The 19563-nt window shown below is 37.0% G+C and overlaps 3 protein-coding genes across 6 annotated transcripts; 1 reads left to right on the forward strand and 2 right to left on the reverse strand.

Annotated features, from left to right (window-relative positions):
* Positions 1–454: 454 nt before the first annotated feature.
* On the reverse strand, positions 455–5936 carry LOC107553655 (RNA-binding protein with serine-rich domain 1-like). 3 transcript variants are annotated; one of them, XM_016235940.1, is made up of 7 exons: positions 5850–5936; positions 4491–4646; positions 4224–4400; positions 4024–4129; positions 3016–3169; positions 1217–1358; positions 455–951 (listed from the first exon to the last, which is right to left on the reverse strand). In XM_016235940.1, coding segments are annotated over exons 1-7 (867 nt in total). In that variant the 5' UTR covers positions 5852–5936; the 3' UTR covers positions 455–821. The 3 variants fall into 3 exon arrangements, with proteins under 3 accessions (XP_016091426.1, XP_016091427.1, XP_016091425.1); XM_016235941.1 differs by having other exon boundaries at positions 455–927; positions 4224–4406; XM_016235939.1 differs by having other exon boundaries at positions 4224–4406.
* Positions 5937–5978: 42 nt separating this feature from the next.
* LOC107553654 (uncharacterized) lies at positions 5979–15316 on the forward strand. 2 transcript variants are annotated; one of them, XM_016235938.1, is made up of 5 exons: positions 5979–6157; positions 7544–8095; positions 9358–9467; positions 10156–10302; positions 14247–15316. In XM_016235938.1, the coding sequence occupies exons 2-5, from the start codon at positions 7594–7596 to the stop codon at positions 15114–15116; spliced, it is 1629 nt and encodes a 542-aa protein (XP_016091424.1). In that variant the 5' UTR covers positions 5979–6157; positions 7544–7593; the 3' UTR covers positions 15117–15316. The 2 variants fall into 2 exon arrangements, with proteins under 2 accessions (XP_016091424.1, XP_016091423.1); XM_016235937.1 differs by having other exon boundaries at positions 5980–6157; positions 7544–7584; positions 8856–9467.
* Positions 15317–16604: 1288 nt separating this feature from the next.
* LOC107553617 (NAD(P)(+)--arginine ADP-ribosyltransferase 2-like) lies at positions 16605–17497 on the reverse strand. Its single transcript, XM_016235906.1, has 2 exons — positions 17418–17497; positions 16605–17342 (listed from the first exon to the last, which is right to left on the reverse strand). The coding sequence occupies exons 1-2, from the start codon at positions 17466–17468 to the stop codon at positions 16605–16607; spliced, it is 789 nt and encodes a 262-aa protein (XP_016091392.1). The 5' UTR covers positions 17469–17497.
* Between the last annotated feature and the right edge of the window lie 2066 nt (positions 17498–19563).

Below are 19563 nucleotides of genomic sequence, written 5' to 3' on the forward strand. Positions count from 1 at the left end.
GATTTACATTACATGCTATCGGGATTTGATTTAAAATGTTAAATTACATATTAAGTTTATTTAAATTTTGAAATTAATTTAAATTATATATATAAATCTAATAATATCTGTACCAAATTGCATATTTTTGCTTATTTTGAGCCTCTGAATAATTTATTTTTTTTTACTTCTTTTATTCCTCCATATTCCCCTGTATCGTATTGAGACATAAAAGCCTGGTGTATCAAATATGATAAACAACAAAAAGCATTGTCTTTTATGTTTTCTAGAAAAGGTTCATTAAACTATTCCGTTCATAAATATATTTTTTTCTTGCTATCATTTCATATGTCAGGCTTCACAAGGTTAAAAGAACTGAACATTTAGGAAAACATCTCCATTTGTGTTTTTAAGGAATAAAGTCAAAAGTTTGAAACAACACAAGAGTGAGAAAATGACAGCACTGAGGATTTTGGTTGTTAAACTGGTTTATTGATTTTCCATTTTCAACTATTACAGATCATCAGATTTTACAGGATTAGAAGGTGTTCTCGAGAGATGAATTTTGTGGAACCGCTAATGTAATAACAAAAGCAACTCAGTGAACAAATGTTAACATTTGGATATAAAAGGTCTGCTCTTAAATCCCACAAACATAAACCAGTAAAAAGCTGTATTTCTCAAAACAAAAGCACATTACAAAAAGAAAAAAAAAAGGGCCTTCACATACAATCCTGAGGTACTAGAGAAAAGGAAAAACATCTGGACTATTTATCTGTCATTTTCAACTAAAATATGAGCGGGCCAAAAAGACAAGCCATTCGTGAGAATGGAGCATCTTGCTAACGGGACGAGTTGGAACTGGAGCGGGAACGATGTCTCCTGCGACCCGGAGACCTGGAGCGGGAACGTCTTCTCACCGGTGAGCGGCGCCGTGGAGACCGAGACCTGGGAAAAGGACGACTGTCAGCTCTGGCAAAGATAAACCACAGACACACACACTCCAATTACCAGATGTGACACATAAAAGGCAGCAAGTCTGTCTCCACTGTGAAGCACGAGGACGAATAAACAGAAATGCCAGGTGAAAGGACAGATCGGACATTCTCAAACAGGTGTGAAGTGATGACTAAAATGAAATTTAGGCCTGCGAGAGTATTAGACAGATTGGTTCCTATCGACCTGCACAGAAAACACAACATGCCGGTAAGGACTAAAATACATTAAAAAAGCCAACCTTCTCCTCATGCGAGGCGGTGTGCGGCGCCACATGGGAGGCGGAGGCGGCATTCGGCGCGGAGGTGACGGTCTTCTCGGGACAGGTCGTATCCTCTGGGCCAGGACAGCCGTGGCTGTGATTTCCTGACCGTCGATCTGACCTGAAGACAGAAAGAGAGTTAGAAATCCCGTCTAGTGAACTGACTCATTGAATACTAACGTGTTTTATTATAGCATTTCGTTTAATTCGTTTTTTTGTTTTCTGATTTAATTTTCATGTCTACAGTTTTGGTCATTTTGTTTTGTATTTGATGTGTTGTTTTAAATGTCTATTAACAGGGTTTCTGAAGGTACATCGAAGACATTTTAAAAGACCTTTTTAAGACCAATTAAAGAAAATTCAAGGACAAAATTAAAGGGAAATATATCAATATGTTTGTAAACGTAAATGTCAAATGATAAAACAATCAGTTATATTAGCAACACTTCAAAGTCCAACCAATCTTCATTACTTTTTAAAGGTGGGGTAAGTGATTTCTGGTAGCCAGTGTTGACATTTGAAATCACCAAAACAAACACGCCCCTACCCCAAAAGGGTCTCGCCCCTATTTTAATAGCTCCGCCCCACACATACGTACGCAACCCAGGCAACGATTAGTTCTGTGAAACAAAGCAAAACCAATGTTACACCGTGTCTACATCGGACGCGAGTATCGCTGCGCGACAAAATACTATAGAACTCATTATAATCAGTGATGCTGTCCACACCATAGATATATATACATATCTATGGCCTACACTGGATGTGGCGCGGCATGACACGACAAATCCCCGACAGAAAACTGCTGCTGCTTTCTATTCATGACGTATTGACACAATTTTCTAATGATTTTCAACGGTCGCTTTGTCGGGGACTTTGTTACTCACCTATCGAGAAGAAACAAAGTAACCTCGGCGTCCGATCTCAGGCCTTCCGCTCCTTGAGTTCTCTCCAGCGCTGGAAAGCGGATCCGATATTTACACGGGTCCTACTTCTTGCCTTCTTTTGTTCCGCAGACGTTTCCTGTTTTTGTTTTTTTATCCGCCATCTCTATCTTTCGGTCGCTCGGCTCGGCTAATGTTCGTCCTGTGCACTGAACTCTCTCTCCTCCACATCATGAGTAGACATGTCCTTTACTGCTGATTGGCTACAAGTTTGTTTTGCTAGTCGGCCCGAATCAGTTTTCTAAAGAATTTTTGAAAAATCGCTTACCCCGCCTTTAATTAATTTTATGCACAAAAAAAAAATTGCTTAGCTAGAATAGAATATTTTACTGTACCTTCCGATAAACTTAATTGTATTAAATTTCTCAAAACAAGATTTCAAATCATCAATTTTGCATCTCAAGTAAATGTGTCTTGATTTGAGGATGTTTAGATATTTGCATTTGAAAACAACACAAAAGTATTGAGGAAGATATTCATTTTTTTGCAGTGAATGCAACATTTAATGCCATGACATGATGAATTGGAGACATTATGCTCCAGTTTAAGAGCATTTAAGGCCTTAATTTGTGGAGTGGCAAATTAAAACTTAAGACCCACAGAAACCTTTTTATTTTCAATAATTTTTATTTCAGTATTAGTTTGTTATTTTAGTGCATCAGGTTAAATTAAAAATTAGATATGTTGCCTTGGCAACTAGCTAAAATAAAAAGTTTTTATATACTTGAGCTATTTTTTATTATTTTATTTCAAGTAAATTTTTTATGGTTTTAGTTAACAATAACAAGTGATTCAATTCCGTAGTTTTTTTTTTTTTTATCCCGCCACACATACCTCCATCCATGTGTTTCAGGGCTTTCTGGGCGTCCTCTGGAGACTCATATTCCACATAAGCGTAACCCTTTGACAGATTCGGGTGCAAACGGTCCGGAGGCATGTCAATCATCTTGATCTTGCCGTAAGTCGAAAAGATCTCTTGAATATGTTCCTAAGGCAAGTGCAGAAGCAGACCAGCAAAAATCAGTACAGCAGAGATGCGTACTGAAGAATGAATAAGTACATCAATACCTAAACATATTTGAATAACTCTTTATCAAAAATTAATGTATAAATGTCCTATTTAAGTGTACAGTTTTTGTACCTTTTGCATCATTTAGATAGTGATTAATTTTTTTCTTTTTCTAATTTCTGAATGTGTATTGAATACTGTATGATACTATTAGATTCCTGAAAAACTGTAAAAATGCTTAAATTTTTTTAAAAGAAGTTTACAAACTCGTGATTTCAGATGGAGAAGCATTTCCTACTGATCAAAGAGCCGTGCTTCATGGACAAACTGCACATAAAAACAATCGCAGCCTTTGCGATATCATAATTGCACTAGACAGGTCGATTTACTCAAGATTTAGTGTTAATCGTGAGTTATCGTGCAGCCCCACTGGAAAGTTTAGTGCATGTAAGAGCTGCTGAAATTGAGACTTCCAGCTCAAATCTACAGTTGCAAATGGATCAAGTTTAATAAAATATAACACTTAAATGCATTTGGATGTTATGGAAGCAACATGTGACCAGTGGATGGAAAAAATGCATGTAGTTACCTTAAGAAATACTAAATAAAATGGCAGCATACATTTTTTTCATGCATTTATATTAACAAATTAAGCATCTTTAATAATGTATTCGATTTGCTGTGATATTGCGAAATTTCACTGGTATTGACTGCAAAATATTTTGGATCATGAGAACATTTATAATACAATAATAATATAATAAACAGAATATTGTGACATATTCAATAAAAGCGACGTATTGAGAAACACCACTGCTGATCTTGAACCACACCTTGGTTACGTTCCTGGTGAGTCTTCCCAGATGAAGTTTGGTGGGTTTGGGGCTCGGGCTCCTCCTCTTCCTCTCTTTATCATCAGCCCGTTTTTGTGATTTGGACCTGGTTAAAAGCACAAGTTCAGTAAGTGCCATGCCTGGTTTTCTAGTTAACATCATTTGAATAAAGTGTTCGGGTCAAAAAGCCCAGAACCTACTTTGATCGTGAGCGGCGCCGGTTGTCGTGGCGACGGCGGCTCAGACTGGGAGACCCGGAGGACCCGGATGAACTAGACGAACGGGAGGAACTGGACGAACCAGAGCGACTGGTACCAGAAGAGCTGGACCCGCTGGACGAGCCCGAGCTGGATCCAGAGCTGCTGCTGGAGCTGGAACTGGACCTGAGGTCGAATGAGATACACGTGATTAGAAAAAAGTGAAAGTGTTCATAACAAACATAAACCCTGAACTCCATCCCATCTGACCTGCTGCTGCTGCTGCCGGTGGAGTTGCTGCGGCGCTTGCGGATCTTGTCTCGGCCTCGCTCCTTCTCCGCTCCCTCTTTCCCAGCAGCCTTCTCCTTCCCTCGTTCTTTGGGTTTGTCTTCTGAACGCTCGCTGCGCTTGGTCGGTGATGGAGCCCTGCGTGAAAAAACCCCCCCAAAAAACAATGGCATCACATTTATTTAAAATAGCCTGTCTCTGAAACTAGTGAGCTGTCACACTCATAATGTACCGTGGTTTGACTCTGTGCACAGCTTTAATGTGTTTTTCATGCTTTTATCACAGCATGCGCTTGAGGGAAATAAGGTCAATTATCGAATTGATTAATAAAATTATCATTAACAATAACCACAATTAGCTCTCCAAGCAAGATCTTTATGACTCTCCTTATCACATTTTAGTCATCAAAACTTATAAAATTGGGCAGTGAATGAAACATGTGAAGAGAGTATATAAAACTCTTATATGATGCAAATAATTATAACAACCACTATAAACTCTCCAAAAGTTAAAATCAATTTTAATTAAATCTCCATTAAACGTAACAATCTGAGATAACTGTAAACAGAATGACTTCCTAATGATGTAATTGCTGATTTTTATTATGATCATGTTCATTATTACTATTTTTTTTTACATTTTATTCATCGCAAGCTGTATAAAATTGTTATAATATTGCTTGTACTTTATAAAATTCATTTTATTTGTATTGTCAGTTGTATTTTATGTATTGATAAATGCATGTTTTTCGTGCACAAACCTTTAGAGCAAAAGGTTAAGATTATTACTAAGTTCAAAATTTGCTAATTTATTACAAAGAATGCCATGGCACATGATTTTAAAGATAGATAGATAGATAGATAGATAGATAGATAGATAGCAAACAACCTGTTTTTGTTTCAATGCAGTGCACTTCATATAAATCGAAAGTTGATCGTTTAGAATAATCCAAACATATAAAACAATCGTTTTAAATAAAGTAGTAAATATCAAACATTCGCATTTTTCACCAAAGACATTAAACGTGTCGACTAGCAAATGCACTGCATGGAAATTCCTACCTTAAAAGTATAAAAACAGATATTTTATTACATATAAATAATCTAAATCCATAACATTTGACGGCGTTATTTGTTTTCCACAAATTACGTTTATTGACTCGGTTCATTCAACGCGCTAAGCTAATGCTAATCCCGCCGATATTGAACCCGATTAGGCAAAATGTCGATAATTAATAGAAATAAGCGCCGCTAGTATCTCTCTGCGTGCACTCAACCTCCTATACGACACAAAAGTGGTCGCGTATTATAAATATCAATCAAAATAAAGAGTCAAACTTACATGATGAAAGAGCAAAGCGCGACAACCTCAACGCCGAGCGTAACTACCGTCGCGTCTTATTGACGTTTGCGTGAGCACGCAGGCGTGACGACGTTGATCCTGCGACAGGCGCACGGAGGCGGGGCGTGTGTTAATGCAATGGTCATAAAGTGAAGCACTAATGTGTGCGTAACAACGACACATGCTGTTGTTGTGTTGACTTTATCAGACGCACGTTACGGATATGCATGCGAGCATTGCCATGTGTCTTTACAATGGAGCAGATCGTCGCGTTAAACATAAATAACAGAAGAGCAAAGTCGCAGTAGGTGAGAGATGCTTGATTTTCATTGTGTTTTAGTGCACTAGATCCCTATGCATTGTCGCTACATGAATCTGAACTTGCCCCCTGCTTGAGAATCTTCAACTGGTTTCAGTTTTTGGAAAATGGCAGCTGGTCTAACCCTTTTGAGAAAAACAACAAACAAACGAAAAAACCCAGCTTAAACCAGTCTAAGGTGGTTAGCTGATTGTTTTCCTGGTGTTTGGCAGACTGGCAGACCTGCTAAAAACCAGTGTGGAACGTGATAGCATTACTGTTGGGAATATAAACTAATAATACGCAGTATGCAGTATATTCTTCTTCTTCTTTTAAATCATTTTAAGCAATCCCAAAATGATATTTTGGTATTGTATAGAAATGGTATTACATGCATGTGTGTGTATTTATATATACATAATAAATATACACAGTACACACACCTATATAAACAAACTTATTTTGGATGCACTAATAAAGATATTTATTGGATACTCTAAATATAATCTATCTGTGTGTGTGTGTGTGTGTGTGTGTGTGTGTGTGTGTGTGTGTATATATATATGTATGTATGCATCTCAACATATTATAATAAATTATATTTATCATTTAATCCATTCAGTGTTTTTGTTTTTGTCATTTTTAGTGGTTTTTGTTTATATGTTTGTGTGTGTGTATATACTCACACACACACACACACACGTGTTTTATTTTATTCTAGTTTTATTCTAACATTTTATTTCAAGTCACAAAAATTGTAGTTTTTTTAAGTCCGCTTCAGTTTTAGTTCTAGTTAACTATAATAACCCTGAATCCAACGGAATTCCTTCTTTATTTATTAATGAAATAATGAAATTAAAATAATGAATATAAATATTATACACGTGTATATATCATTGAGTATTATCAAAATATTATTAATTATTTTTATTATAATGTAATATCATTTATTTGTTATATTCATTAATTTTGATACATCATGTGAAACTAAATTTAAAATGAAAAATGGCAACTAGCTGGAATAAAACGTTTTTTATATGTTATTTCATTCCAGTTAACGTTTATTTTATTCCAAGTAGAAAAACGTTTTGAATGGTATTTATTTTAGTTTCAGTTTTAGTTAGCTATAATAACCCTGAATCTCAAACAAAATCTTTTACGTTTTCAGTTATTTAATATTTTTATTACCAATATATGTGTGTGTGTGTGTATGTGTGTATGTATGTATGTATGTTATAAAAATATATATTTGCCAAATATATATTTATAATTCTATGTGTGGACATAGTCTTTATATTTAATTAGTATTTATATTTAATTTATAACACTGTGTGGACATAGTCTTTCATTCTGACCATAATTTTCCTGGTAACATCACTTTTGTTTTTAATTTCAGGATCTGCTTGAACCAACCAGCTTTTCAGTGTCAGTACTGTGGTCTCCAGCATGGGCAGACTGGACGACGCTGCCAAGCGCAAGGTGGTGGAGCTGCGGGAAGCAGGTTTGAGCTTCCGTAAGATCAAAGCCGTGCTGGAGCTGGAGAACATCAAGGTGTCTGCACAGGCCATCTTCCTTTTCCTTAAGGAGTTTCAAGGGAGAGCTCGAAAACAGGACGGAGCGGCTGCGAACAGCAGCCATCCGGCGCCGGTGCAAACAGCAGCCAGAGACATGACCAGCTGTGAGACGCGGCCAGCCGGATGGAGTGATCAGCAGCTGAGGAACCTCCTCAGAGAAGCTTCTCGAGTCGCTGCCTCCCAGCAGGCCGGATCGTCCTCGGATGCGAGAGGAGGACAGTCTTCCAGGACTGGTTTGGCAGGTATAAGGGTGGCACAAGGTAGGGAAAAAGATGAGGACATCCGGATTGTCAGCGTCACCTCGTTGGCACAGGGTACTCAGCACGCTGGCGTCCAAGGGCCACGTTCAGCAGTGGGAACGGGAGCGATGAGTGGTGCTAATTATGTAAGACGACGACACACGCCTTCACCTGCCAATCCTGTGCTAGTGGCTCGTAAACGACTGCTGGATAAGGCTTTGCTCCATAGAGCACGGGTGGGTGGAGTGTACTAACATATACATACAGCACTGTTCAAAAGTTTGGGGTCAGTAAGATTTTTTTTTTTAGAAAAAAAATAAGAAAAAAGACATTTATAATGTAACAAAATGTTTCTATTTCAAATAAAAGCTGTTCTTTTGAACTTTCAATTCAAAGAATCATGGGGGGAAAATTATTATTACAGTTTTCACTAAAATATGAAGCAGCAAAACTGTTTTCAACATTGATAATAATCAGAAATATTTGAATGATTTCTGAAGGATCATGTGATTCTGAAGGAGTAATGCCTGCTAATAATTTGACTATTTTCATGGTAATTATGCACATTTCACCTCTAATTCTCATGACTATAATGCAAAAAAACTATTTTGTTACAACATTTTATTATAATTAGAAATTGTAATGCATTTATACATTATGGTATTAGTTGTTAATTGTGGTATAATTTTTTTTTCAATTATTTTAAGTTATTTCTTTATAAAAATGACTGCATTACAGTAATTAAAAAAGGTAAAACGTGCACATTACATGGTAATATACTTAATAAAAAAAGTGATGTAAAAAAATCTTATTAATATATGATTTACAGAAGACACGTTTTTGTGATTTATATATATATATATATAAGAAATTTTTTTATGTGTGGTTTTCTGTGGTCTCCAGCATGGGCAGACTGGACGACGCTGCCAAGCGCAAGGTGGTGGAGCTGCGGGAAGCAGGTTTGAGCTTCCGTAAGATCAAAGCCGTGCTGGAGCTGGAGAACATCAAGGTGTCTGCACAGGCCATCTTCCTTTTCCTTAAGGAGTTTCAAGGGAGAGCTCGAAAACAGGACGGAGCGGCTGCGAACAGCAGCCATCCGGCGCCGGTGCAAACAGCAGCCAGAGACATGACCAGCTGTGAGACGCGGCCAGCCGGATGGAGTGATCAGCAGCTGAGGAACCTCCTCAGAGAAGCTTCTCGAGTCGCTGCCTCCCAGCAGGCCGGATCGTCCTCGGATGCGAGAGGAGGACAGTCTTCCAGGACTGGTTTGGCAGGTATAAGGGTGGCACAAGGTAGGGAAAAAGATGAGGACATCCGGATTGTCAGCGTCACCTCGTTGGCACAGGGTACTCAGCACGCTGGCGTCCAAGGGCCACGTTCAGCAGTGGGAACGGGAGCGATGAGTGGTGCTAATTATGTAAGACGACGACACACGCCTTCACCTGCCAATCCTGTGCTAGTGGCTCGTAAACGACTGCTGGATAAGGCTTTGCTCCATAGAGCACGGGTGGGTGGAGTGTACTAACATATACATACAGCACTGTTCAAAAGTTTGGGGTCAGTAAGATTTTTTTTTTTAGAAAAAAAATAAGAAAAAAAGACATTTATAATGTAACAAAATGTTTCTATTTCAAATAAAAGCTGTTCTTTTGAACTTTCAATTCAAAGAATCATGGGGGAAAAATTATTATTACAGTTTTCACTCAAATATGAAGCAGCAAAACTGTTTTCAACATTGATAATAATCAGAAATATTTGAATGATTTCTGAAGGATCATGTGATTCTGAAGGAGTAATGCCTGCTAATAATTTGACTATTTTCATGGTAATTATGCACATTTCACCTCTAATTCTCATGACTATAATGCAAAAAAACTATTTTGTTACAACATTTTATTATAATTAGAAATTGTAATGCATTTATACATTATGGTATTAGTTGTTAATTGTGGTATAATTTTTTTTTCAATTATTTTAAGTTATTTCTTTATAAAAATGACTGCATTACAGTAATTAAAAAAGGTAAAACGTGCACATTACATGGTAATATACTTAATAAAAAAAGTGATGTAAAAAAATCTTATTAATATATGATTTACAGAAGACACGTTTTTGTGATTTATATATATATATATATAAGAAATTTTTTTATGTGTGGTTTTTTACCTTTAATAACTTGCATGTGTTTTGTGAAGGTCAGAGACAGCGTTCCACAGAGTGGCCAGCAGGTGTCGCTGTCAGTGAGACGAGACCTGTCCTGTTTCTCTGGATCTGAAGGCAGAAAGCTTGCGTTACCTCAGACAGTTTCTTATGACCTGACTACAGCCAGACCTCCAAACATGGTTAGTTATGAAACATCATCATCAATCCAGTACTATTATGATTAGAGAGAGATTAAAAAAAAAGGTTTTTATAACCAGTAATAACTATTTGTTGATCTAAGTCGGCATGAAATGTAATTTGCAATAGTCTTTTCTTCCCTATTGTGATGTATATCCAAGTGAAATGGCTTCTCGAACAAGAAAAAATGTAGGGCGGGGCTAGGTTGGGCCGATAGACGATGCCATCGCCGATGACTGACAGCCATCACGATGTTAAGCTGAGAGACATTGATTACATTAAAATGTTACATTCTTTTAGCATGTAGAAATCACAGAATCTCTAATTTGTTAGTTGACAGACTCACGTCTCACCTTATTCACCCATTGAAATAAGAAATTGTGCTTTTTAAAAACATTTAACATTTTTAGACAACTCCCACATGCCCAAACATACACCGAGAGTGAACTTAAAGCTCCAGAACACAAAATAGTCAAGAAAAACTCAAGAGAAATATGCTGTTTGGTTTTACTAGTTGCACAGAAATTCAAAATATTGACAGTGAATACACGTTTCTACTTATACTAGGCTCTAAAAAAAACTGCTTTTGCTCAGTGCAGTTCGTGTAAAATATTTTTTTTAATTAAAAAAAACTGAATGACTGGGAAAAAAAAGTGTGGGAACCCAAATAACAATATATCAAAATCTTCCAAAAGACGTAGAATAAAGTGCTGACTGAAGATTGTGGCGCAATTATACAGCAGTGTGTTCTCAAATCTGTACACTGCGCACAATTTCAAGAGATTATGAATGAAAGTGTTCTGAAAGACACAAATTCGGGGGCCTATGCAAAAAAAGAAAAGACTTTTATTGAAAGTAGAAACACAGTGAAGCTGAAGGACTGAAAGCCAGTCATACTCATTTTGCTTATTAAAGATTTCAACAAACATTTCAATAATGCTTTTCTGAAGGCTGAAGATATTGGTTGTGCACTTCCAATCTGAAAGTCACTATTCTGCAATCTTGTCATTGTAATTCCATTGAACACAAGTCATTTTTATTATACACACAGGATGAGGTCTAAATGTGTCCATTTTGACTGCAGAGTCTGGATTTGATTCGCATTTCTCTCGCTGTGGGCGCCCACTGTGGCCACACAGGAAACGAGACAAAGAAAGGAAGAAGGAACATATTTAAGAACTGAAGTCAGCCGAGGAGTTGGAAAAGAAATGAGAAAGAAATGTAGAGTGCAAATAAGCAGCAATAAGTACAGAGGAATTGTGTGTTGATGGGACTGTGGGATTTGATTGAAGGAAATGGATCTTTACTGCCAGAGGTCCTCAGTTCGGCCAAACTTGAACACCAGACCACTGCAAGAGAGAAGGAGAATCAAAATTAGAACTCTATCAAAATATCATAGTTTCACTTATATATGTATATACTGTATATATATATATATATATATATAAAATCAGAATTTGCGAAGCAATTTATAATAAATAAATACTCGATCTCAGACCACAAATAAAACTTAAAATCTCAGACCACTAATGCAGGTAATTACAGATTGAGCAATAATTATTTATTCATGATACATTCTAAATTATTTTAATTCCCATTATTGGGACTTTTAATAAACTAACTATTTTAATGATTATTCATTAGCATCAATAGCAAAAATGGTCTTTTTCATTCTCCATTCATTTCAATATGAATTAGTTAAAATTCCCTATTTCCAAGATTAAAACAAAAACTTTTATTCAATTTTATTCTTATTTTATTCAAAAGTGAAAAAAGACATTTATAATGTAACAAAATGTTTCTATTTCAAATAAAAGCTGTTCTTTTGAACTTTCAATTCAAAGAATCATGGGGGAAAAATTATTATTACAGTTTTCACTCAAATATGAAGCAGCAAAACTGTTTTCAACATTGATAATAATCAGAAATATTTGAATGATTTCTGAAGGATCATGTGATTCTGAAGGAGTAATGCCTGCTAATAATTTGACTATTTTCATGGTAATTATGCACATTTCACCTCTAATTCTCATGACTATAATGCAAAAAAACTATTTTGTTACAACATTTTATTATAATTAGAAATTGTAATGCATTTATACATTATGGTATTAGTTGTTAATTGTGGTATAATTTTTTTTTCAATTATTTTAAGTTATTTCTTTATAAAAATGACTGCATTACAGTAATTAAAAAAGGTAAAACGTGCACATTACATGGTAATATACTTAATAAAAAAAGTGATGTAAAAAAATCTTATTAATATATGATTTACAGAAGACACGTTTTTGTGATTTATATATATATATTTAAGAATTTTTTTTATGTGTGGTTTTTTACCTTTAATAACTTGCATGTGTTTTGTGAAGGTCAGAGACAGCGTTCCACAGAGTGGCCAGCAGGTGTCGCTGTCAGTGAGACGAGACCTGTCCTGTTTCTCTGGATCTGAAGGCAGAAAGCTTGCGTTACCTCAGACAGTTTCTTATGACCTGACTACAGCCAGACCTCCAAACATGGTTAGTTATGAAACATCATCATCAATCCAGTACTATTATGATTAGAGAGAGATTAAAAAAAAAGGTTTTTATAACCAGTAATAACTATTTGTTGATCTAAGTCGGCATGAAATGTAATTTGCAATAGTCTTTTCTTCCCTATTGTGATGTATATCCAAGTGAAATGGCTTCTCGAACAAGAAAAAATGTAGGGCGGGGCTAGGTTGGGCCGATAGACGATGCCATCGCCGATGACTGACAGCCATCACGATGTTAAGCTGACATCGTGATTCCTCCCACCCCCTGTTTGGAAAGGAAATGAAGTGTACTACGGAACCCCTAAAGCAGGGATTCTCAAATCTGGCCCACGAGATCCACTTTCCTGCAGAGTTTAGCTCTAACCCTAATCAAACACACCTGAGCATGCTAATCAACGTCTTCAGGATCATTAGAAAATCACAGGTAGGTGAGTTTGATCAGGGTTGGAGCTAAACTCTGCAGCGCATTGGCCCTCCAGGGCAAGATTTGAGGAACCCTGCCCTAAAGGGAATAAATAGCCTACGAGATGGGAGGATAAAAAAATATATTTCAATACTTTTTCTCGCAATTATATCATTGGGTAAGTAGAGGCGACTGTATATAAATTGCGGGCATCAGGGAGCCGCTATTGAAACCGCTTTCGATTGCACGCTCTCATTTTACTTTCACTTTTGAGATTCGCAATCACAAGGACTCTATACTATGGAGTGGCAGTACTTACCACACATTTGACAAGATTAGACGTTTGTCATTGGTGCTCGGGATCTGCAAATCATTCGCCATCGTCCTATCAGACATTTCTCCTTACTCTGTGTACTGTATGTGGTAAGTGAACTTTCAGTACTGTAATGCAACAGGCTACCGCTAGCAAGTGGCTAACCTTTTAGTGGCTCTATAACGCGTTATTTGTTTCACGCTTCGGGTACACCCCTAACCCCGCCTCGTCCCCTGATGTCATCGTCCATCACGATGTTTCACTGCAGACATCGCCCAACCCTAGGCGGGGCTTGATTTTGTCCATGGTGAATTGATTGGTTTGCTATTGGTGGATCTCATGTGAGTGACAGGTTGATCCCACCCTCACCCCAGTAAACTTGTCATCAGAGAAGAGATGTCACTGAAGAGTTATTTTGATTGAAGAATACGAGAGCACATGAAAAAATAAATTATGTACGGATAAATCATTTATAAGAAACAGTGCAGTATTTCAAGAATTGTCCATTTTGATTTCATGGTGACTTTAAGTGTCCCACAACCAATATGCAGAATGATTTTTAATTAATTTAATAAAATATAATAAAATATGTAATGTTAATAATAATAATGTAAAAATTAATATAGTATAATATATTATTCATATTATTATTCTCACCAATGTAGATTGAGGGCTTAATTACATTTTTATTTCCCAGAGATCATTGCACCAAGGAGCCAGTCCTCATAGGAGGTTGATGCACCAGCGGGTCGGCGTTCCCGTTCGTGCTCCTCAACACCCTCCACGTGTCGGCATCCGCCTCCCCAACCCATCCACCACTGGGACGACATCCCAAAATTCAGCCCCCCCTGCACGGGTCCAAAACGTGAGCAACCAGCCTTCACCTCCTCCCCAGCGGAGTGCCCTGGACCCTGGAGCCTTGAGCGGCCTGCAGGAGCAGATCCAGCTGTTGGGCTCCGAGCTGAGAAGTTTGGGACTGGCGTTGAGGATGATGGTGGACCATCAAGGCCGACTGGAGAGAGAACAAGCCCAGCAGACCCAAGTCCAGAAGCAGATCCTCGGCACCCTGCAGAATCTCTCATCTAAATTTAAGCCTCTGCAGTCTACATCTGCACCAACGTTACCAGCGTCTTGTTCCCTGGCCTCCTCTGCGCCCTTCGGCCAGGCTTCGACCGGTCAGGGTGCTTACGCTCAGTGCAGCCAAGCCCAGACGCGATACAACGAGATCCATGATTCCGGTCTGGAGAGCATTGAGGTGTTTTCTCTGGACCAGCTCAGCCCACCTACCATGAATGGGTTTCAGCAGTGCCCGACCTCCGGCGGGCCCCCGTTCACCCACGCACAAGCGCGCACGCCCACTTTCACGCAAACATTCGCGCCCAGCGCACTCCAGTACACTCAGCCGCACACAGACTCCTTTACGGGGATGGATAATAAATCAGTAGACATGCCCTCCACCAGTGCAGGTGGGTCATTCCAGGCTTGCAGCCCTCCTAACCAGTCCTCTAGTCTTCCGGTTTCACCCCACGAGCCCGAGCTGAACATCATTAAGGTGGAGAACGTCTGAGAAATGGCTGAAATCTGGACTTCACTGTATTTTATTGCACACAAACTGTTTTAGCTTCCCATAGAAACTCATACCAGGAAACTTATACTAAGTAAAAAGGTTTCCCCTGCTTTCTGTTTTGTTTAATTGTATACAGTAATTTTGCCTTTTTATAGGAAAAGAAAATAAATATGAGTAGACATGGTTTGTCCTGTTATTTTAGCATTTTTTTAATTGCTGTTGATTTTAGCACAGTATCAAACCACAGTATCAATAGAAATGTGTAGTAAAATACTCATTGGTTAGGGAAATTAAAACCTGAAAATGGCAATAGTTCGTTGGATTATTATTATTTTTTTTTAGATGGTCTATTTATAATGTTTTAAGAATTAAAGGTCTGTTTTAGAAACAAATATTTTATCATTAATGGTAAAAGGAATATATGAAAAAAGCATTAAAATAAGTATAAATAAGTCTGACCATAAATGGTCACTGTGTATTTTTATTTACAAAAATGTATAGGTTTTTTTATCCAATCAACAAAATTTTAAATAATAAGTGGGTATATGAAAAATAAAAAATTCCAAACCGTGTTTTTGCCCAAATCACTACGGTAAGCCAATAAGAAATATTTGTGTTTTAGAGCTGTCGGGACGGATTTCGCGACACTGCATACTTCCATCATTCCTCTGCGCGTGTAACATATTTGTAAATGAAGAAAATATGGTCAGGCTTCTGCTACATGTTGTGGAAGGAGTCGTAGCAAATATACAGAGTTCTGGCATGAAACTCTAGATGGCGCAGTCCGATAGGTCTAACTCAATCTGACCTAATGACATCATTATCACATGGCACAGCTGATTGGTGCTCTCCTGTATCGGTAGCCAATGAGCTCGCTGCTCAACATTCAAATATATGACTAGTGCTTGCCATAGCAGTGCAGCTTGCTTCAGAAACCCTCCACCTTCCCCAGCTCCACCTGTATAGATCTGCTACGAGGTGATAATGTATGCTATATAGGGGTTATTTCATGTATGTTATATTTGCAGCAGCAATATTTCTTGCATGCTCACAGCAGCATGTTGTGGATGTATTGGCAGTAGCAAGTCTCGGTACTTGCTCTGCTGCAGCAGCGAAGCAAGCCCAAATACATTAACATTGTCATGTACATTACCATGCCAATCCCTCCGAGAGTTGTCATGACAGAACATCCTTTCGCTTGAGCATCACATTTGCCGTGTATTGACACAATGCCTGGTAGTTTCTACTATGGTCTATTTGCCTATAAATTGACTGCTCACCAAGTTATAGTAATTTCTATCGTTTCTCATGAAAAAGAAATGTACGAACTCATTGAACAAATGACAGATGAATGAGCAAAAGAAAATGAGTGACAGCTGTTTGCATTGTCTATATACTTTATTTCATTATGAAAACAAAATCTGTTTTCTGACAAAGAATTATTGAAGAGGAAATAACAAAATATCAAAAATAATTCAAAGCACTTTTTCAGTAAAAACCATTATGATTGGGTGGTTTCTTGAATAGAGCACAGTTCAGGTCACTTCTTGTTCCAGTGCTTTTCAAAGTGAACACAGTTTCACACCAGAGATGAGGCTGATATTTTCTCGACTTGACAGCAGTGACTTTAAACTTCTCATATGGAGGAATCAGCACCTCTTTCTCATGAGGATACTTAGAATATTTTGCCACATCAGCTCCTTCACAAGTGTAGATTTCAAAACAAGATTTAGATCCAAAACCTCGTGCAATGGTATAATCAAGGGAGGATGAAGCAAATGAGCCAAAACGAACATGTTTGTTCAGAACATCCTTATTAAATTCAACATTTGTACCACGATAAGTAAACCTGCATCCATACTGTGTTTTCTTCAGAATCTGTATCGCTTCTGTTAACAAAAAGTAAAGGGAATACCATTTGTAGGTCTTGTGATTGTACTGTTTTTTACCATAACGATTGTCAGGATTGAAATGCTGATATACGTTATTATCACTGTACACATAAATGGCGATTAAATGATTCCTTTTCAAGTAACCTTTTGGGAACTTAACAAACATTGCACCCACTTGCCAACCAATTTTAAATTGCGGTGAGTTATTGATTTCTTTCATTAGATATTTTGTCTTCACCAGATGTGCCATTTTCGATGTACAGCCCTTATATTGGTCATCAACAGAATTCAGTGCCATATCCAATTTCAGTCCTGCACCAGCAGCTCTGTGATCCTGCAGCAACAGGAATCATAATGATCAATCATCAGCATTCATGTCTGTAATATTCATACTAGAACACAAGCTTACCTGTCCTAGAGCAGCTAAAATGAGAAGAAGAGCTTCAATGATCAGCAGCATCTTGATTCAGTCGAATCCCTCAGATGATCTAGTGAAGAACAAATGCTGAAAGATAACCAGAGACACAAAAGTATTACACAAATACTAAATCTATTATTCCAGTAGGAATATGTTGCACAATCATTTTCTTAATTAATTCCTTACACAAGACAATTTGTGCAACTAGTATTTTCTGCAAATTAGCAGAAATTATGAGTTATTAACCTTTATTATATTAACTTACCTGAGAATATTGTTGTCTCTTTTTGTCAGATTCTGTTTTCTTTTCGTTAATTTCGCTCACAATAAAATCGCTCACAGCCAAATGACAATGACTCAAGAGATGAAGAAGGTGGCTTTTTATATCGCTGATAATGTGTGTGTGTGTGTGTTTTAAGAAGTAATAGCTTTCTCTGGTTTGTGTGGTTTCAAACTAGACAGGTGAACCTTTCAACCCGATTTCTTGAGAATTCATAGTAATTGTATGCAATGGCGAATTCGCATGACAACGTGCAATCTAGAGAAGTAAACAGGATGTCCCGTCTCTAACCACAAGCCTAACTCTGAGCTCAAATTAAATGAACAAAGGAAAGTTTTTGTATTAAGCAGCGTGTATGATTGCATATGAGAACAATCATACAACATCAAAGATGAAAAGGGGGTTTCAAGCATCAAAAAATAAAAGAGTAATACAGCTTTAAATTTTTTTCCTGTTCATTAGAATAATTTTAAATTTTCATACATTTAGGCTGATTTCTTCCTGCTCTCTTGCTCATACAAATGCAGAAGGTTTGGAAAACATATGTGACCCTGGAGCACAAAACCAGTCTTAAGTCGCTTGGGTATATTTGTAGCAATAGCCAAAAATAAATTGTATGGGTCAAAATGATTGCTTTTTTTATGCCAAAAATCATTAGGATATTAAGTAAAGATCATGTTCCATGAAGATATTTTGTAAATGTCCTACTGTAAATATATTAAAACTTAATTTTTGATTAGTAATATGCATTGCTAAGAACTTAATTTGGACAACTTTAAAGGCGATTTTCTCAATATTTAGATTTTTTCTCAATATTTAGTATCTCGGTCAAATATTGTCCTATCATAACAAACCATACATCAGATTTCGGATGATGTGTAAATCTCAATTACGATAAAATGACCCTTATGACTGGTTTTGTGGTCCAGGGTCACATATCTTGTTTTTAAAACCAAGACTTGCTGTCAAAACCAGAAGAGATCAGAAAGATCTCTGGTGTGACACTGTGTTCATATTAGAAAGAAGTGACCAGAACTGTGCAGGCCATTAAAAAATATGAAATGTGTGTTGTAATCTTCAGATGAAATATACTTATTTTTTTCGTTTGATCAGCACTCATCTGTTTTCAAAAGATAACTTTTTTAATTTTATACCAAAATTACATCATGCGGTTTTAACCTCCTTAACTCGTTTCTCCCAACACACTTATTATGTAGATGTTAAATATTGCAGTTTAGAAGCGTAATTCATTGTGAATAGGCTTGCTGGGTTTAAGGCATTTATTAATTTACGTTAATGTTAACTTGTAATTATACACTGTAACAATGATTTTGGTAACACTTTATTTCGATAGTCCACTTTAGACATTCTATTAACAGTAAGTAACTTTGCAACTACATGTCAACTAGCAGTTAGTAAAGTATTAGCAGACTGTCTGCTTAATATCTTCTAACACTTTCTTTGTCAACTTATTCTACTAACCCTAAACCTACCCTAACATTCTACTCTGAGAGTTAGTAGACATGTAGTTGCAAATTAATGAGAATTAGTTGACATGTAGTTGACATGTAGTTACAAAGTTACTTATAGTTAGTAGAATGTCTGGTAACACTTTACTTGAAGGGGTGTGCATAAGACTGACATGACACCTTCATAATCATGACATGACACATGTCATGAATATGAAAGAGGTTTTATGCATGTTTATGACAACTGTCATTAAGTGTCATTCGCTTAGTTATGTCATTTTTAATGCAAATATGACATTATTTGACCTAACCCTACCCCTACCCTTACCCCTAACCATAGCCCATAACAAAGACATCTCAAACAATGTCATCTTTGCATTAAAAATTA

This window comes from Sinocyclocheilus grahami, unplaced genomic scaffold, assembly GCF_001515645.1.
Source record: "Sinocyclocheilus grahami isolate Dianchi unplaced genomic scaffold, SAMN03320097.WGS_v1.1 scaffold476.1, whole genome shotgun sequence".
In the NCBI taxonomy this organism is placed as follows: Eukaryota; Metazoa; Chordata; class Actinopteri; order Cypriniformes; family Cyprinidae; genus Sinocyclocheilus; species Sinocyclocheilus grahami.